General features: G+C 39.9%; 1 protein-coding gene across 2 annotated transcripts in view; it reads left to right on the plus strand.

Annotated features, from left to right (window-relative positions):
• Positions 1 to 21320, plus strand: part of PCCA (propionyl-CoA carboxylase subunit alpha) — a 415707-nt gene that overhangs the window by 382954 nt on the left and 11433 nt on the right. Inside the window, exon 22 of one of the 2 annotated variants that reach the window (XM_058548431.1) lies at positions 17790 to 17930. In XM_058548431.1, coding sequence (XP_058404414.1) covers positions 17790 to 17930 — 141 coding nt within the window. Of the gene's footprint in view, positions 1 to 13893; positions 14020 to 17789; positions 17931 to 21320 lie in introns of those variants that run through there. The other variant, XM_058548432.1, reaches the window with a different exon arrangement.

Here is a 21320-nt window from a genome sequence, read left to right on the forward strand (position 1 = left end):
CAGTCTGTCTTTGTTTTTGGTGACCTATACGTGTTTTAGGACAGGCGACTTATTTTGTCAGATGTCCCTCATTTAGGTTTGTCTGGTGTTTCCTCATAATCAGCTTAAGTTATAAATTTTTAGCAGGAATGCCACGAAAGTGATGTTGTGTCTTCTCAGTATATCATATCGGGAGGCACATGTTTCTGTTTGTCCTATTACTGGTGACATTACTGTGATTTCTTGGTTAAGGTGGTGCTTGTCCAGTTTCTCCAATGTAAAGTTACTACTTTTCCTTTTTCTATTCGTCTGGTAAAGGAAATAGACACTTAAACTGGTAATTCCAACGTAATATGGTAGATAAGACAGATAGATAGCCAGGGTGCCAGGGGAGCCAGTAAATGGAGTCCGGGGAAGACTCACTGAGTTGATGACACGTCAACTGTGACTTAAGGAATGGTTATGAGTCAGTGAAGCAAAGGAAAATGGGGAGGATATTCTAGAAGGATACAGTACCATGAACATAGCCATGGAGCCATGAAACTGCATAATGTGTTCAGGAAACTACAGTGGTTAGCAACTTGAGTTCTAGGATTGATTTCTCAGATCACGGAATCCCAAGATGGAAATCCCAGTGCATGAGGTCTCACAAGAAGCTGGAAGCAGAGGCCATGCTCTCTCTCAGGATTTGTGGGGTCCATTTTGTCCCTTAATTCCATAGTTCTCTCTCCCCCAATTAACACAGAGCCAAAAACAGCAGAAAAGTGGGGCATTAGGGGGAAAATATCAGTACTTGATAGTCACTGAAGTTAATCAGGATGTACAACTTATTTTATTGCACCAGAAATTGATTTCCTTCTCATAGAAGACAAAAATTATCTTTGCAAAAAAAATGGTCCTTTTTTCTCTCGTTTTTTTAGTGTAAAAATTAATGAAAATAAAAATATGAAAAATTTTGCAAACAAAACAAAAAATTAACTTGAATCTGGCTTTGAAGTACATATCTGAGAAGCCTGCTATTCGTTGACTTGCATAAGAAGTTAAAATTGTGGAATGGTAAAGCAGTATAGCCTCTCTATTTTCTTTGACACTCAGCCAATTTAAAATTTTTATTTTATTGGCAACATGTGCTGATTTACCCAGGCATGAGGTAGCAGATGCAGTCAGAGTGGCCAGGACTTTTCCAGGCTCCTGTCAAGAAACTGCTGTAATTTCCAAGAGTCTTCAAATTAAATTCATGCCAAATAAATTTCATTTGTTCTCCTGTCAGTGAGGTCATCTTTGCAAGGTGAACATTAGTGATACTGTCAACAAGAAAAGGATTATGAGCCTCTGTCTAAATTTCAATGATGTCTAGGCAAAAATAAATTTTCAAAAGAATTCTTCGAGGTTTCCAATACCCCATAAATTTCTTCCTAAGAGAAATTACCAAGTTTGAGGTACATGGAATCTCATTCTTCAGCGTTGGAACTTTTCATAGTTACCTGCTTTTTGCCTCTTCTTCTTGGGTGGAGACATATATAGCATGGCCGAAAAGATTATAGATTCTTTTCTTTTTCATCCACAATATTGAGTGTCTTCTATGTACCAGACACTATGATCCCTACCTCGTGGAGGTTGTTACTGTCCATTTGAGTACTCATACAAAAACAAAACAAACAGAGAGAGGGAGGCAAGCCACAAATCAGCTAGCATCCATACACGTAACTAAAGAGCCTTGAAATGAAAGCTTTACAACATTCATGTGGCCAAATGTATTTTTTTTTTAATTGAGTTAAAATTCACAAAACATAAAATTAACCATTAACCATTTAAAAATGTACTATTCAATGGCATTTAGTACCTTCACAATGTTGTCGTCTCTATCAAGTTCCAACACATTTTCATCCCTCCAAAAGGAAACTCTAAACCCTCTAAGCAGTCACTCCTCATTCCCCTCTCTGCCCAGCCTCTGGCAGCCACTAGTCTACTTTCTGTTTCGGGATTTCCCTATTCTAGATGTTTCATATAAATGGAATCATATAATATGTCACTTTCTGTGTTTGGCTTCCTTTACTTAGCATAATATTTTTTGTGGTTCGTTCATTGTAGCATGTATCAGAACTTCATTCCTTTTTATGGCTGAATAATATTCCATTACCAACTGTATTCTTTAAGTATGTTTAAAAATTAACTCCTCCCTCTTGAACTGTTTCAGAGTGCTATTTCTGGGATGGGAGTAGTTTAAAGATTCTACTGTATTATGTTAGCATACTTCTTTATTGTAGAGAAAAAAATTGTATGCTGCCCCCATACATTGTCAAAACCTTTTAACAAGGCACTGACTCAATTCTCTGGTTCTGAGAACTTGGCAATGACAGCAGACAAGACTTCCATCAACATTGTAGGCAAAATCATTGCTGTCCATTCATGCCATTGTGGAAAACCATGAGTTGGGGTGACAAGTGGAGGCTTTTCTACCTGTCACAGGTAGACATCAAAGGTGTGCAGTCTATGCATAGAACACTAAGAGTTTGCTTCCATTGCTCAGCACAGAACTGCTTCACCACTTCTAAAACATCAACAGCCTTTGCTATTCCCAAAAGAGGCTTAGAAAATACAATTTTTTCCTTTGTCAGCTTCAGTGTTCACATATGGGTGGAAACTAGAGTTTATTGCCTGAGAAAGATAGTTATCGTCCCATTGGAGTGTTTGGCAGAGAGAAATGGTGTGTCTACCCATTCCCTGAGATATAAGATATTAGTGAAATACTTGTAATTCTGAGGGTGATGACTTTTAATGTTTGACAGAGATACTGTTCTCATTTTGTTTCTGGCCCAGGCATCACTGTTTTTAGGCCACGTGGCTTCATCCTCATCTTTCCAGTACTGGTCGACCTCTTTTATTTGGCAGGGTACTAGGCGAGCCTGTAGGATGCCTCAAGACAGACTTTTATGTTGGGACGAGTTATATTTCAGTAAAGTTAGTTCCAGCCTTTCATCTCATGCTTTCTCATGATAAAGAGCATGGGTGGCCAGTGTTTCCAAGATAGACTGATCGTTTTTGCATCCACACTTCCACTGCAGAGCACTTTACCACAAAGAAGCATGTTTGTCCCATCATGTTGAGTGACAAAAATAAGACCAAAGCTCATGTGCACTTGGTCATACATCCTGATGTAAATAAATCTTAAATATATGTGACATTAAAAAAAACTGTTTTCTTTCACAGATGACAATTTTCAAAACACAGAAGAAGCCAGGAAAGAAATATTTTGTGTGTTACTGATTCATAGGTTGCCTGAGACTTCTCTGGAGGTGGTAGTATTTTATTTTCCCCAAGTAAAGAGTCTCTAACATAGAGGTTTGAAGGAATATTCAATTAAATCATGCTTCTGTCATTCAGGGGGAATGAGTAATACATTCATGTTTTTTAAAAATTAGGTAGACAATATTTGAAACCTATCCTCAGATCACTCTACCTCTGAACTTAATTGAAGTAAGAAATTTGGCAAGAATGGAGTCCCACTGTCCAGGAGAAGAGCTAAACAATCTGGTTCAATCTGCTTTCTCCTAGCACCTTCTTCAGATTGAGGCGATTTGTTTTAAAATGAATGGAGTTACCAGGCTCGCCATATTCTAATAAGATTGTAGAAAGGTTGAAAGTGAAATAAAAGTCAAACTTGTTCAGTGTATAATTTCCTCTTGAAGATGCCAGACCAAAGGCAATAGTGATCTAGCACTTATATCTGTTGTCATGTGTTGAGACTAGAATTCTCCTTGGGATATATTACAATTTTTTTAATATTAAATTTTATTTTCAAGGGATTTGTACTTAATAACTTTGTGTAATAACATGTGTATTCCATTTGAAGTTACCGTGCCAACTTTTCTAAGACTTTTTAGCTTCCCCATAGTTTCTAATAAACCAAGAGATCAAATGAATACTCCTCCAATTGCCCAGCTATTGGGCATTATGGCTGGTTTCAGCCCATCTAACATCTGTAAACATTTAAAGAGAACCCCTGTCCAGAAGATACTTTGAACCCAGTAGCGTTCTCCAACCTCAGGTTACTTATGAAACCAGAGAGGACTTCAATCTATTTTAATGTGTTTCTTTCTCTAATCTCACCCTTCTAATAATGTATATGATCTAATTCAGGGACAGCAACATTGGGGTCAAAGAAAAATTAATGGGAGAGTAATTGTAGACCCTGAAATACTTTCAAAATCTTGAAACATCAAATGGGCAAGATTGAATGTATGCAAAAGATACATTAAAGATGTTCCTTCTGTGAGCAGGGTTATTAGTCAGCTCAGGCTGTGGTAACAAAGTACCACAGATGGGTGGCTTAAACTGCAGAAATTTATTTCCTCACATTTCTGGAGTCTGGAAGTCCAAGATTAAGGTGTGAGCAGGTTTGGTTTCTTCTGGGACCTCTCTCCTTGGCTTGCAGATAGCCATCCTTATTTGCTGTGTCCTCACATGGTCTTTCCTCTGAATGTGTGTGCTGGTGTCTCTTTCTCCTTTTATAAGGGCACCAGTCCTATTGCATTAGAGCCCCACCCTTATGACCTCATGTAACCTTAATTACTTCCTTAAAGGCCCTGTCTCCACATACAGTCACATTGGGGGTTAGGGCTTCAGCATGTGAATTTTGGGGAGACAATTGAGTTCATAACAAGAGTCATGGTAACGCTACCATTCACTGGGCACTTTGCGTGCTGGGAATTGTGGCAGATAGTTCCATTCAAATCTTAAAATTATCTTATTCAAATCTTAAAATAGGTCTACAAGTTTTTTACCACAGTTAGAAAAAAATTCTACAAGACCAGCAATATTCTCCCCGATTTAATGGATGAGGAAATGAAGCTAGAAAATGAGGTAACATATGATAGGCCACATAAAGTTAGGATCTGAACCCTAGTTTTATAGAGTAACAGCCCTATACTCATAACTTCTTAGGTTTATCAATGATTATCGTATATGAAGAAAGAATATGTCACACAGAAGAAGAATTTTCTACTTAGATCAAGAATCGAAGAAGCATTCTTGAACAGCGTATGTTCAGCTGAGTCTAGGGAAAGAAGGGTTCCTCAAAGGACATGAACTGAAGTCCCTGTTATGGACAGAATATTTGTGTCCTCCCCCAGATTCTTATGTTGAAACCTAACCCCCAATGTGATGGTTTTCGGAGGTGGGGCCTTTGGGAGGTGATTAGGTCATGAATGGCATTAGTGCCCTTATAAAAGGGACCCCAGAGAAATCACTTGCCCCTTCTACCATATGAGGACAGAGCAAAAAGATGGCCATCTATGAACCAGGAAGCAAGCTCTCACCAGACACCAAATGTGTCAGTGCCTTGATCTTGGACCTCCCAACTTCAGAATTGTGAGAAATAAATGCTTATAATATTAATGTTTATAAGCCACCCAGTCTGGTGTTCTGTCACAGCAGCTCAGATGGTCTAAGGCAGTCCCCTTGGAAAGGCTATCCCGGTAGTAGAGGAGGGTGCCTTATGCCCATACTTCTTCAAGTGTTGTCCAGACCTGTAGTTTCAGCTATTTCCTGGGAACTTGTTAGAAACGCAAGCCCCAGCCCAGTCCTGAATCAGAAACTTAGGAGGTAGGGCCCAGCAATCTGTGTTCTAAGCAGCTCTCCAGGTGAGTTTTGATGCTTTTAGTTTGAGAAGCACTGCTCATACTATCTTAGTGGAGAGCACTGCTTAAGGTCAGCTGATGCCTCTTATTCTGATTCCATGTTTATCAAACAACCACTGACTATAAGTTATGTACCCACAGTTAGGGGATGTGCTAGTCCCTTCATAAGTACTTTTCTGATCGTAAATTGGTAAGATGGTTTATACATCAATTTCTTGTGAGCTTGACAAGCGAATCCATCTAGCTGAGAATGATCCATTCTAAGCTTATAGAGGAAGTCTCCTACCTAAGCCTGTGAAACAGAGGCCCAGACCCTGATCCAGAGTAGATTCACTAAGGTAGATGCCACGGAATGAGGCTGCTCAGCGGCAACCATCCCATCCCACCTCTCGAGGGCTCTCTCTTTCCTGTACTTGCAAGCTGGAGGACAGAATTGTTCATCAGCAAAGAACGGCTGGTATTCAGTACTCCTGGTCTCTGGATTATAGGCACAAATGAAATGCTTCCTGGTCTTATTTCATGGGCTACTACATAGCATTATTTAATGGTAATAATAAAAGAGTTTGGCATTTTTCAATTTGATTAGACAGTTATCACTTACAAATTAGTTCACAGAGTAGTGATCCTAACTGCTATGACTAGAGCTTTTGGTGATTACTTTTGGCATTTCTGGCCCTCTAGACTCTGAAAATCACTGAGTGGTTACAGTTATACAGCTAAGAGAGCTTTATGTTGATTGGTGTGAATATTAGTATTTGAAATAAATATAGACTGTTATGAGAGTGAAGAACAGGGGCTTCCAGGAAATTATCATGGAGTCATTGCAGCCACGCAGAGTTATCTGTTCTATACAGATAACAAGTCACACTGTTGGGGATAATTAGAGAAAATGGCAAGAAAGTTGAGAGGAGAGGGAGGCAGAGCAGACGGCAGAGCACGAGGTTTGTCGAGGCAGCCTTGGGAAGGGTTGGGGACGCCCAGGGGAAGCAGACCCAGGGCCTTGGACTTATATTTACCACTGGGCCTTATACACCCTGGGGAAAAGGAGCTGAAGCCTGGGGAGTGGGGCTGGCAGGGCCGGCTGGGGCAGTTCTGCTACTGGCTGGAGCTGTCATGGGCAGAGTCTGTGCATTATGGAGGGGGGTTGGAACAACACAGGGGCATGTGAGCATTTTCCCCTCTGCTTCAGATGAGCTAAGTGTGTAAAAAGAAAAATAAGTTACCTAAAGTTCTTTCTATCTTAAATTCCCAGTATTTAAAAGTTTATATTGAGTCAAGGATGTTGAATGGCAAAATATCATGGATTTCTCCCTTTTTAAATAAACTGTTGTCATTGTTTTATTTTACCTAGTGTAAAAGTATTTGTAAAAATAGATGTGTATGTTTATATTGTTATATAATTGTGTGAGTAGATTTATAATACAGATTGTTAACGTGACTTCAGAGGAGTGGGACTGGAGGAGGCGGGGGTTGTTAGCTTGTTCTGTACACCTCTTTATTGTAGGACTAGTACAACAAGCCTGTAACTATTGTTAACTCCATAAAATACATCTTAAATTTTATAAGAGCTTTCAAAGTTCACTCACAGACTCAGTCGCTGATTCTCTTTTTCTCGTAAATCTCGATTTCCTCAAATATGAATTCTTCTGCCATGAGAAATTAGAAACATAGACTTGAAGTCGGCGGAAAGATCCTGATAGATCAGCATAGATAGGGCAAAGTTTCCAGTCAGAAGAACACTCCTGAGAATTGAATGGAAGTCCAAATTATCAGGCTAAAAATATTATCAGAGGAAATTCCAAATGAGGAGAATCAGTGTGAAGAGTTAAGTAAGCTATGTGTTTGTGTGCACTTGAGAGAGAGAGAGAGATTTAGATCCCTGTGTTTTGATGTATTCTAGACCTACCCAGAGCAGCCTGCTCTGTCTTCTCAGGGAGTATGCCCAAGAATTCTGGTGTCTGAATTTTCACTTGAGATACTGTGATTTATAATAAGAAATGTATGTTTAGTTTTTGTCCCATTCCTGGCACAGAGCTCTTAAAACTCTTGGAATTTCCCGAGTGGTATGAGTGATAAAGGAGTAAAAGACACTCCTTTATTTAAAACAAGCCCCTTTCAACCACACCAGAGTTTATGTTAATGAGGTGACTTTTGGGAAAAGTTCCTTAAGGATGGGGGGAGGGGGCGGCTAGTGGCCAGGGGAACGAACCAGGTGATTACAGAGTTGGAACTTTCAGCCCCACCCCTGACCTCCAGGGAGGGGAGAGGGGATGGAGGTTGAGTTAATCACTAATTGCTGGTGATTTGATCAATCATGCCTGGGTGATGAAGCCTCCATAAAAAACTGGAACTGAAGGCGTTTGGAGAGCTTCCGGATTGGTGAATACAAGGAGGTAACAGGCCTGGAGAGGGAATGGAAGCTCTGTACCCCTTGCCCCACACCTTGCCCTGTGCCCCTCTTCTATCTGGCTGTTCCCAAGTTGTATCCTTTTATGATAAACCAGTGATCTAGTAAGTGAACTGTTTTCTGAGTTCTGTGAGCCATTCTAACACAGTATTGAACCTGAGGAGGGGGTTGTGGGAACCTCCAATTTATAGCCAGTCAGTCAGAAGCATAGGTGACAACCTGGACTTGCGATTGGCATCTGAAATTGGGGGACAGTCTTGTGGAACTGAACACTTAACCTGTGGGATCTGACACCATCTCCTGGTAGTGTCAGAACTGAATTGAATTGTGGAACACCCAGTTGGTGTCCAAAGAGAATTGAGAATTGCTTGGTGTGGGGATAATGCCCACACATTTGGTGGTAAGAAGTATTCTGAGCAGAGTAGAGTATGCAAAAGAGGATTTTTTTCCACGTAATTTCTCCTCTATCTGCAGACATGTATTAACAATAACAAGAACAGTAGTAATAATAGCTATTAAATATTATAGGGCATTTACTCTGTTCTGAGCATTCCTCATATAAGAATTCACTTAATCCTCACGAAAACCTTTTGAAGTACGCACTGTTATGATCCACAATTTATAAAAAAAGAACCCAAGACATAGAAAGTTTAACTAACTTTCCCAAGCTCCTAAGTGGTGGAGTTAGAAGTCATAAGTATCTGATTCCAGATCCTAAAAGTTAAATCATTGCTCTCACCAGCCTCCCAACCTAGGAGGGTTTCTTTGAGAGGCTAAAATCAAAACCCTACCTCATATTGATCATATCCTTTGTAGGACTCATATATATGTTTATATTTATATTGTATCATTCATGAATGTCTTTTCTCTCTGGACAGATTATGGTATTTGAGGTCAGGAGCCATTTTTCCCTTTTTTTTTTTTTTTTTTGCATTCTTATATTGCCTAGGTTCACTTGATAAATGGTTTTTGAATGAATGAACCAAACTGTTTCTGTAATTCACTGTGTACCTATTTAATTGTCTAAGGAAAGGATAACCATAGTCTTGCATTGCCTGATCTAGAAGCTCCCTTAATATCAGAACCAACTTCCTTTCTTTGATCTTAGAGCCGGTTGTAGTGTTTGTAGAATTTAATCTATTTAGTCCCAAATGTGGAATCATAGAGCTAGAATTATAACAATTAGAAGTTGCCATATTACCATCATCTCTAGTTTTGTTTGCTTTATCTTTATATGTTTGAGTTCCTGAATTTCTGACCAATACACGTCAACATTTTGGCATATTAGATTCTGAGTTTCTTCAGTGAGTTCATAATAGCAAAAACATTCTATCATTTAAAAAATCAATATAAAGCCAAAAGTTGAAGAGTCCCTGGCATTGGCACACTTCCCAGGCCTCTGGTGTTGACTCACCACTTAGGAAACTACAAAGGAAGGCCAAGCTCTCCATCTTTTTTTCCCAGAGTTCACTTATTCTGCACCCTATAGACAGCATTACTTTAACTTGAGACGAGCAAAGAACAATTCACATAGAAGAGGAGGAAAAAGGCGGGGCAGGGACCATAGCAAAATGGTACACTTCCCTACCTATGTGCTTATTTACATAATTGTGTTTTTATAACATTTCCTGTACTTTTCTGTAAGCTGATGCTGCCCTAATTATAGATTTTCAAGAGAACACTTCGTTGTACCCCAAATTATACAGTGCTTTAAAAAGGTACCTTCTTACTGGTTTACCAAATACCTTATAAACTTGTAATTACATAAAACAATTCAGGATACAGAATAGAAACAGCCTGTACTGTTAACAGATATTGGTATTGTTACATAATTGAGTACAAGGCTTTCAAAGATCTATAATATTTTTCTTGTGTAAAAAAGAAAGAAATGATTCATTATAGTCATAAGGTGTCATGGAGACTCCTGATCAAACAGAATGCACATGTTCTATTTTGTGAGTTCTCTACAGTGCATTGTCAATGGCCTTGCCTTTGTGCATGGGAAAGTGCCACTTATTCCAGCAAATTACCTTTGTGGCATATGTACCTGCTTGTTAGACAGCTTATGGGCACCTGGGCCAAGCAGAGGCTGGGCCCCTTTATCACGGCACACCTGTACACAGCGTCCCCACAGTGACCAGCTCCCGGGAAGTTGCCCCATTAACAGACCTGCGCCTTCAGGAACCCACTGAGTACATGTTCTCAGTGCTCTCCTTCCTCGCAGACTGGGAGTCGGGCTGGCTTCCTGTAGAGTAGCTTTTCTTTTTTTCCATCAGTTTTGGGTCTGTGTTTAAGACACAAGTGATTCAAACTACAAGAAAGGTAACTTCAGTGGAACACAACTGAGGAAATAAATCTTGTTATTAATTGCTTTATGTTATTAATTGGTTTAGTGTTTAATTTCAACTTAATTTTCAGCACTATTGTTAAAAAAGAAAGTTGCTTATCTTAGGATATTAGGTTAGATATTTGTATTATTGACATCTCCATAGTTTCCTCTCCAGAGGAAATTGTCTTTTGAGAACAAGCCAGAGATACCTACAAACTTACCAAACTCCCTCATTCCTTCAGAGGTTTTTATATTAGCCTTAAGATACGTCTTCTTTTTCTCTAAGGAAACTTTCCCTTTTTTTTAGCAAGAATTTGGAAAGATGAGTTGCTGAAATGGGCTTCATGTGTTTTTGTGGTTTTGTTTTGTTGGAATTTTCTTCCCACCTTTCTTTTTGTGATTCTTCCCTCAAAAACTGACCTTAATGAGATCATTGCTACCATGCAGGCTCCTAGTGGCACACTGATTGGGCCAGAAAAAGACCGAAGTTCAAGAACCAACTTAGCAGTAAAAGAAAAAAACCTTGAGTACAGATTGATTCAGAAATGTAAGTGGACGAGTGTTGAAAGTGAGGCATTATGTCACTACAACATATTGACATTATCAATTATATGTCATTAAACAGCTAAGCTAACTGAATGGTTTACTTTGTATTTAACTGCCTTTTTCAATTAAAGGGAGCGAATGCTGAGGAGCTGAGGCGCAACATCAGAAACCATATATTTTCTCCTGTTAACACCAGCGTCTCGTGAGGGCGTGTTGGCATTTTGCTGCAGGCTGTACTGCTCGACTTTAAATGGTCTAAACAAGTGATTAATGATTGGGCGCAGGCCCTTACACTGCTTCCAGATCTTTCCTTCACTGCGCTTCCATTTGTGTCACCTAGCTGCACGCTTGGGAGGCATTATTTCAGGGTAGTTCCTACTATTTATTTTGGTGACATTTGTTTCCATTTCTAGGGCCCTTGATGTTTCTTCAGAGTTTTTTTTTTTTTAAGTATTATTTAGCATAATGACCCAAACCTTAAACTGTTGAATTTGCAGTTGCAATACAACTGTTCTGTTGCCTCCAACAAAAAAGCTCTAGATTTTTTTAGGTTTCAGTGGTGATAACTTGAACCAGACATTCTAGTTTCTTGGGACATTGTTTTATTGTCTTGCAAGTTAGTATAGTATTCATATTTCACAAAGGTAAACTATAGTATTTCTCAAGTGTGCATTTGCGATAGATGGATGTATTAACTGTACTCTGAAGCTAAGAATTTGAACTATTAACTGACCCACTGTATTTGTTCTCTGTGTAAAATTTTGTTATAATAGTGTTAATTACCAAGCAGCTGATTTTGAAAAAGTGCACAGCAGTAATTTGCACCTTACCGTTGCTTTGCTATTAAAAAAATTGTGAACACATAGATGGGGTGCATGCACGTGATTTACGAACTTCCAATGAGCACATTTATCTGTGGATCTTTAACAGTTTGACTTTTTGAGGATAGCATTTGGTTTCTACATTGGTGCTTCTGAGATGCTCATTTTACCCTAATAAGAGCTGTTGAGTGCTGAATAGGACATTTTAAAAAGGAAGAGTAGCAGTTTGCAATAAGACTGAAGCTTTTAAATTATTACGTGCTTTTGTTTATTATTTTTGCTAGTTTTAGGAAAAACAAGAAGAAAGATCTGCTTTCTAGTTCCTTCCTGTTGATGTAAAATCATGAACTGGAGTAGTCAGATTTCAGTGTTTTGGATGGTGTTAAAATCACTGTTTCAACTGCAGATGGACATGGTTCTGTTCTGTTGGATTCACATCCTGAATGAATGCTTGCACGTAATTAGAGTCTATAACAGACCCAAACCAGCAGTTTCGTTTTGTGTTCTGTTTTGTTTTGGTCTATAAGAACAACTTCAAGTCTTGGGAAAGAATTGATTTTTGTCCTGTGGATGGGTCAGAAACATCTGCTTCAGGTAGTTTACAAGTGTTACTTATTAACCCATGAGCCAAAAACCCAGATAGGGAGTTCTGACTATTTGAAAACTACATTCCATGTTTTTATAAGTGTATATTCAGAGTAATTCCACATACCTGTTATTTGGATTTCTGGCAGCCAGGAACTTTTAAAAGCTTTTGTGTTTTTAAAAAGGAATATGAAAAATTAAATTTTCTTTCCTAATACAAGAGTTTTTCTGTACTTGTAAGAAATCCTGCTCTTGGGCAGAAAGGAAAGGTTTCAAAGGAACCTCATCTCCATATGGTTTTACTCGATAATCCTTTATCCACCATCTTCAGCTCTCATTCCTTTGCTTTCTTGCCTGTGGCTACATTTCTATCTCTGCATCAATTAGCACAGTGATTTATACAACAAGCAAGCAGTTTAGAGGTAATGGTACACAATTAACATCTCATTCCACCATAAAGGGTATGCTAAATACCCCAGTCATTGCTTTCTCTGCCTGGAATTGAAATAAGTGTTTGTCCTAATTCATATGCTATCTGATGTGAAGTGGGCCTGCTTTGTACGGCACTACACCATTAATCTAATTATAGATAGCTGCAAATGAAGTGCTGTCTGAGCTGGGAGACTGAAGAAAATAGCCTTTTGTCATTTAGCATGACTCTGTGAAGCAAGATCACACTTTACAGGGCAATACTACAAAATGGAAATCTCAATAATATTGCTGCCTGTTGCATCTTTTCTAATTACAACAGCATTGTAAACACAACTGGGCGCTGATATAAATAGAGCTGTAGATATGCTGTCAAATGGGTTGTCGGAGAAAGTCCACCGAGTGCTGTTGGATTAAATGATGCATCCTGATTGACAGCTACCTTGAGACTGCCGATGGAGTTGTCGCAGCATTGTGCTAACAGGCTGCTCCAGTGACTGCTGTACGAGGCGCGTCAGCTGTCTGTTCATTTCACCTTCTTCGCCTGGCTCGTACCTCCCAGAGAAGGACAGCCGCAGGCTTCAGTCCTGTGTGTTTTCAGTATTGTTTCTCGGAGCTTTTGGTTGGTTTGGGTTTGTTGGGCCTGATGCTGACGCAGAGGGGAATGTGTTTTGCATGGCTTTGAACCCTTGTTATTTGTTTTCCTCAAGTGTTAACTGTATATCCCACAAAGAATTTAGGAAAGGAAATCAAGGTTGAATTATAATTCTAATTCCACCTAAGTATTTTAACTTATATTTAGTGTTTTTCTCTACTTTTCTGACACATCGATGTTTTTAAAGATGCATCCTTTTTGCAGCTGGTCGTTTCTGTCACTTTAAAAACATTGATGATTTTTCTCCAGCTCCGAGTTAGGAAAGTAGACTTTTAGGGGAATATTTGAGTGTTAGCTCTCACTGCCACACTGTGGAAATGAAGACGCAGCTCAATGTTGGAGACCCTTGGGGCCAGAAAGTATAAAACTTTGAAAAAGAAGAGATCTTTGTATTTGAAGAAATGTGTTTACTTAGTGAGAGTGATGTACAGTAACTGGCCAATGCTTCAGAACGTTAAGATAATTGATGTAACATAATTCACAGTAAAGGGTCATCATTTAAGGTTCATCATTTCCCCTTGACTCGGTGAGATGGCCCCCAGTCGGCGTGAAGAATCGTGAGCCGTTCCTCAGCTGTACACATCCTCACTGTGCTGAGGAAAGATGTAGAAAAGGAAACCGGAGCTGAGCCTGCTTCAGGAGGAGCCGTGCTAGAGGCTCTGAAATCACAGCTGCACATATATGTAAAGCAAACTGGAAGTATTCATCTTTCGAGGAGCCCGAGACCTCTAAATCATACAAACCTGTGAGCACATGGAATGTGCAAAATTGCTGGTAAATCTAGAGGCCTTAGAAGGAAGCACGTGGATTTAAACTCCATAAGGAGATGCACGTACTGAACTAATACAGAAACCAGCAAGATGGTGTTTTGTGTGACCTTCTGGGAGGAGTGCATCCAGTCGTGAGGGCTGCTATACCATCTCTGGGACACGAGCTGTGTGTGTGCGTGACTCAGGGGGCGTGCTCACGTGCAGGATGTTTTTGTTAACCAAGTCTGCTTAAGCAAGTCCCAGACCGTGACCAGCTCCCACCTTCTCCCCCAACAACCATAGCACTCTGCTCCCGCCGTTCCCCCTCCTATCAGGTTTGACAGTAAGGGCTGTATGTTAATTTTTAAAACAATTCCATTGTGTTCCTTTTAATTGTCCATCTCTTGTAGTTTTCTTCCTGATCCTTTCATGTCTAGTATGATTCCTTTTTCTTTCTTTCTTTTGAACTTTTGGGGAGAAATTTTCTTATTAGACATGGTTTTACATTTTAGACACCATAAAATTAATTTGCCTAGAGAGCTGGGCTGGTGTCATTTTACCATAATTAGGTCATTAGATAACACCTTGATCCCTCCCATTATTGTCATGTAGGGGTTGAGGAGCCAGGCCACACCTGGAGAGCACCTGCTCTGACTTACACGGTTAGGTGTGTTTTTCCAGAACTTATTATTTAACTGTGGTTTGGAGAGCACCTCCCAAACCCAGCAGAGTGAGGTTCCATCTGCTGATGACCCAGAGCTACTCAACTTCAAGTACTCAACTCCGACTCTACCAACAAGCAGCTTCTAATCCCTCAAGCAGGAGTTTCTCATGACCTTGCAGGGTGAGAACCTTCTGGCTTCTTGTAGGATCATGCTTCTCTGTCCTGTCATCTTGCCTTTAAAATCTTGGACTCCTACCCCCAAAACAAATCAAGTTTGTGGTTTATCTGCTTGAGAACAATAACAACAACTTAAAATCAAAACTCTCCAGGGAAGTTTTTACAGAACCCATTCGGAATATTTAAATGCCTACCATAAAACCTAACTCTGCATGCATCATAGGGCATTTTCCTGAAGTCTCTCAACTGGTTGGCTGCTCTGCCTGTGCCCCCTAAGAATTCAGAGAAACCAATAAATAGCAGTTTTGATCATAAGCTTTGAAAGCCCTAGTGTACATTCTTAAATGACTTCTTTTCTGGGGCATCAAAAAGCTTTTACGGTTCTCACCAGGCAATACATTCTGATGGGCCCATATGCTGCACTCCACTCAGATCCCATCCTGGCAAGCGCCCTCATGTACCACTGCACGGGTGAGCCAAGAGGTTGTTTTAAGAAGGCGTGTTTGTGTGGGCACGCTGAAGGGGTCAGGACAACATCAAAGGTAATCTTAAAAAGAGAACCTTCTTGCTGCCTCCCCTTTTTGTATTCAGAAAGGTCGTTTCTAAGCCAACTATTTGCAACAAGGCCTCTCCTGAGGCGTTTCCCCGTTGTTATTTTTTACTTGTGATTACAATAAGTCGCTTATCCCCCAAACAGATTTAAGAACAATAAACAAATACAAAAGGAAGAGGAACATCTCATCAATAACAAAGACTGCATCTAAAGGAATTGAGTTTTGTGACTTTTTTACATCTCTTTCCAAGCAAAGCAGGAGTCCTACAGAGAAAGGAATCCAAAAGATATGAAAATTATAAAAATAGTAAAAGGATCTAGTTTTAGTTAGGATCTTGTAATTTCTGGGGAGAAATGGAGCTCGGTACAATCTCTGCACTTTATTTATATTCAGGCTTGTTTGTGATATAGCTAAAATTAGTTTTTAAGGGTATCCACTGTGGTGGAATGTGATAAATCATATTGTCCTCAGCGTAGAAAGATACTTTCCCTGAATTTAGAGTTCACATTTTGGAGTGAAATTGTGCAAAAAACAAGAAAAAAATAGATCTGTATACGCGATACTGAAAACAAGACAGCTGGGCCCAGTGCTGGTCAGTCACATGGGAGGAGCAGCTCAGGGTGATGCAGCTAGAAAAGGAACTTTTTTGTTGACTGATGCTTCTGGTGATGTTGGATTTTCTTTTCCAAGGCAGACAGAGCAGAGATACTAAAACTGTGCAATTTGGTACAATTATATTCTCTCCTCTCCCTCCATCCTCCCCACCCCCATGGATTTAATGAAGGACTTTGAGGTAGAATTCATCATTGATAAATATCCCTCTGCCCAGAATGTTTATTAGACTGACAGCAGAATGCACTTTCCTTGCTTTTTTCCCTTGCCACTTATGACTCAGATGAATTTTAATAGGAGCAGAAAGCTTTTATTTGCACTGTAATTTCACTTAAGGATCATATCCTTCAGAAACTGGCAGACACTTGTATGTCTTGATTGCAAAACACACTCAGGAGTAAAGAAACATGCAAAAGATGTTATTATTCAACCTGTCACAGTGTTGCAAATCTGCTTGGAACTTAGGCCATCACAGCTCTTCTTTGGGGCCTCCCCCACCCTTTTAAAATGAGTCCTGTAAAGAGCACACTTAGAGGTTTCCGCCGACCCTGTACCGAATCAAAGGGCGAGCTCTATTTTGCTTTTGCATCCCTGCCATCACGATGCCCACAGGAGGCTTTGAGTTACAGCAGCTTTTTTCCAACAAAATGGAGGTGCCTCGGTGCCGTGTCTCACCCAAGGGAAATGCGATCTGGTAGGAATCCAGAAATCTTCCCAACTTCACCGAGTCACACTTCCCCGAACCATTTTATTTTGTTTCTGTTTGGATAGACCAAACTGTGGCTCATATATTTGTTCACAGAGATCTAGGATTTTTCCTGCCAGGCGGAAATTCTCTTTATTGGAAATGTTCTGTTTGACTAAACTGCCTTTAGCGTGCCCCTAATTGTTTGAGAGCCACCTACAAAAGGTGCCATTAGAATACTTGGCTGTGCATATCGTTTTCTTTCAGTGGTTTTAAAATCTTGATATTATTGTCTCTCATTATATTTCATCTTTATCTACCCTAACCATCTGGTTACATTGGAAAGACTATGTAATGCTGGGCCTAAAAAGAAAAGCTAACTTGTTCAGTTGTGCATATAACATTTTATATCACTGGAAAAAAATTGAATTTTAAATATTATTTTGCCCAAAATGAACACTGAAACCCTTTGTCTTAACTTATTGATATATAGTACAGCAGCTTTCTTGAGGGGAGTAGGAAGTTTGAGACAGCGATCTGCTGCCATCTACCGGTGTGTGTTGGCAGAGTCACCCCCTTTCTCCCATCGGCTGACCCAGCTCACAGAATTTGTGTTAATTGGGATAAGTTTGTAAACGGTGAAGGGAATACAAGGAAAATTCTCACTGTTTTCTTTATACAGTTTTGAGATGTTTTTCTAAATGGTACAGAATGATTACTATTTGTCCCTAATTAGTTACTAGAGTAGTTCTTATTTCAAGAGATTTCTTAAATATCTGGCTCACAACATATGCCAGAAACAAACTAATATATTTTGTTTTTATGTACAATAATTAAAAAACATTTGACTTTAAAGATGTTATAATTTAAATTTAAAAGCTAAGAACTGATTTTGAATGAATGCTACGTTTGAGGAGAAGTTCATCATTTAAACTCATATATGTTTTTTTCCCTTAAGTACAAGGTGCATATCTTAACCAAACTCGCTGCAGAACTGAACAAATTTATGCTGGAAAAAGCGGCTGAGGACACAAGCAGTATTCTGCGCTCCCCGATGCCTGGTGTGGTGGTGGCCGTCTCTGTCCAACCCGGGGACATGGTAAGGACCGTGCCGGTCTCTGGGGCGGGGACGGGTGAAGCCTGGTCACGTTCTGTGCAGTTCTTTCTTGAGTCCTAGTGCCCGCACAAAACAGCAAAATAGCTTTTGTGTATTCTTTGTCCAACTGTTTCACATCTGAATTAGGTTAGTAACGATATCTCTGAGTCCCTCCCTCCCGAACGACCTGGGACCCGAACAGAAATAAGGCCAGGTTCATTCCGTTATTTGGCAAATTTAGTGTTTTGGGAAGTATTTCATTTAAAATTCCTATTTATTCTCTAGCTCTCTGTGCTTTCAGCATCCTTGAAGAACTCATGCCAAGAAATAACCCTCTGATGGGGAAGTTTTTGCATGATTTCTGGAATAAACGGGAAGGGAACTAAGGAAAGTTAGTTCCGTCATCTGTGGGGTACCAGAGCACTTCCGTAACTTGATAAATAAAATTCAGGATCACAGTTTGAAGTTTTTCATCTTGACCTTGTGACATTAAGGCACAAATCAAAGCCCTGTTAATATTTCCTCTCATGCTCAGTCTCAAGATAACACGCTCTGGACAAGTTGGTAGGATACAAGCATTTTCGTAGAGTGTGGATAGAAAGCTCTATTGATAAGCAGCAAAAGGAAAAAGAAAACAAAAATGCAACCAGAAGGTTTCTAGGGGCACTTAAGTACTTGCATTTTTATTTATGTGCCAGGAAATAATGGCCAAACATGCTAGTCTTTCATGGATGATAAGATGATTCCATTTCGTATCTCAGTTAAGTCACAGGAGTTTATATCTTTTCCTGTAAAGATAACATTAAAACTGCCTCTATTTCTTTATTAACATAAGTAAAATGAGTTTGAGAAAAACTCCTGTAGTTGGCATTGGCTTCTAGAAAGGTATTTACAGTAAATGAATATTAAGAAGAAATGATCAGTTTCAGTTGTTTAAATGATTAGCCCTGAAATTGATATGTGAGGTTGGAAAACTGACTTAACAATTGCTTTACCCGATGATATAGGATGATACAGAAATGGAACTACCAGCTTTTCTAGGAAGGCATGAAAGAAGCTCAGTAGCTATGAATTGTTCCGTGTACTTTGAAAGCATTGACGTTCCTGGAAGAGAGCACTCATTACGATCATCTCTCACACACGCGAGTCGAGGATTTGGGACAGGTGGTACATACAAATTACAGATATGTGTTGAATACAGGGGAGGCGTTGCCTTGTGTATCTTCATTCTGTAGAGGTAGGGTCCTAACAAGATAGCTCCTTGGCCTTGGTATTAAGAATGCCTACACTCACACACTACATTATCAGAACAGTCAGTGGAATCTTCTAGTAACTAGAAGTGTAGGTTGGTAAACAGTGTGAGGGGGTTACTTTGTTTTTTCCATTTTCCTTCTTGAGCTTTTTCTGGAAGCCACATAGGCTATATACTGCCATCCTGAGCTTGTTAGTCCTAATTGTGTGGCTTTAATTATAAAATCACATTTACACTTAAAAAAAAAGTAACTGGAATCCTTACTTTTCCAGCACCTGAATCAGAGCCTGAGCAGAGGGAGGGCGCAGGGAGGCCGCCCCTGCTGAGAGCACGGAGGGCGGGCGGGCTTGGATTGTCTCGCTCCTCCGTCTGCGCCAGCTTCCCTGGCTGTGGCTGCTCTTAGGGCAGAGAACTGGGAGCGTGCAGCCTTCTTGTTTCAACAACTGCAGCTTCTCTAGATACCAGAAGAGTTTAGCCTTTATTCTTTCCATTTCCTGGTTAATAATGTAATGTGGGAAACAAGTCATTTAGTGAAATGGAACAATGTGGCTTTAGTCCTTGCTTCCTTGGGGTAGCTCAGATATTGAAAACCACCACCAGTAATTAAATGTGGGTCTTCAAGAACGGTTTAATTTTCTGTGTGTTCCTTTAAAGTCAGAATATAGTGGGGGAGTAGGGGGCACCTCTAGCGAACCGGCCCGTGATCTCTGTGTCCTTCACCTCAGTTATAAATGCTCTTGGCCCGCAGGTGCCTGGGCCGTTGGGAAGAGCATATGCTTTCTGTTACTCCTCTCTCCAGCTTCCAGGGCCTCGTGGGCTCTTAGAGAACTTCCTTTCATATTCTGTGACACTGTGTTTCGGTAAACAGTTTTCTCTTGAGTTACTATTTGTGAAAAATATCCCAAATTGCTAATCCCTAGACCAAATGCAGGCTGGCGTTTAATCATGAGCTCTTAACCACTTCTGTAGTTAAATCTGCCTCATGTCATTACAACACAAGGAACTTGCCTTGGACCAAAGGCACGGCACTTACTTGAGGCCATTATAAGAAAATAATACTTGTAACGTTTAAGTTTTGCGGTTTTAAATTATTTTAACACTGCAGGGCATGTGTTGTTCTTAACAATAACAATAGCTGGGCCAAGGTTCTGCTTTTTTCAGTTGAAAGATAATGGGATCAATCATCTCTGTGTATTTTCAAGGAAAACAAGAACCTAAAAAACAACTAAGAGCCTACAAGTATTTTATTTTTCTTTGAAATGTCATTTTTTATAGTTTAAATTCCAGTTATCTGTAATTTTTATATTTAGCTTAAGTAAAACTTGGCAAATCTTAGAAAGGTGGGCCTGACAATAATGTGTTCCACAGAAGTGTCACATGAACAATAAAGAACAGATCTGTTTTGTGAAGTAGACAATTTTAACAGAGTTGGGAAACCTTGGGGCAAGAGGATTTGGGGCGGCTGTTCGAGTCACGAAGGCGCCAGCGAGCCCGGTGTGCAGAGGCCTCCTGCCCTCAGCGCAGAAGCTGGGTTTTACTCTAAGCGCTTTTTTCAGGTTCACTCAGCAAAAGTTCCTAATACTTTTTCAATGTCCATTACATACTATTTAATATTAAATGTGGCAGTAAAATCATTCTTCAATGATTGTGTAATATCCTTTTGGAACCTGTGGGGAGGGGATTCTAGTTAATAAATAGTAAAATGCATACAGGCAACAAATCAGTAAGAAACAAGGCAGAAGTTGAAAGGCAAGAATCACAAACTTAACCCAGAAAACAACTGATATGACTTTTACATGCCTTTCCTATATGCCTTTTTGTGTGTGTGTGTGAGGAAGATCAGCCCTGAGCTAACATCCATGCTAATCTTCTTTTTGCTGAGGAAGACCGGCTCTGAGCTAACATTTATTGCCAATCCTCCTTTTTTTTTTTTCATCTGCAAAGCCCCAGTAGATAGTTGTACATCATAGTTGCACATCCTTCTAGTTGCTGTATGTGGGACGCGGCCTCAGCATGGCCGGAGAAGCAGTGCATCGGTCCGTGCCGGGGATCCGAACCCGGGCCACCAGTAGTGGAGCGTGAGAACTTAACCGCTAAGGCACAGGGCCGGCCCCCCCATATGCCTTTTTTAATCTGCCTTC

The sequence above is a fragment of the Diceros bicornis genome, chromosome 9 (assembly GCF_020826845.1).
Source record: "Diceros bicornis minor isolate mBicDic1 chromosome 9, mDicBic1.mat.cur, whole genome shotgun sequence".
Lineage (NCBI taxonomy): Eukaryota > Metazoa > Chordata > Mammalia > Perissodactyla > Rhinocerotidae > Diceros > Diceros bicornis.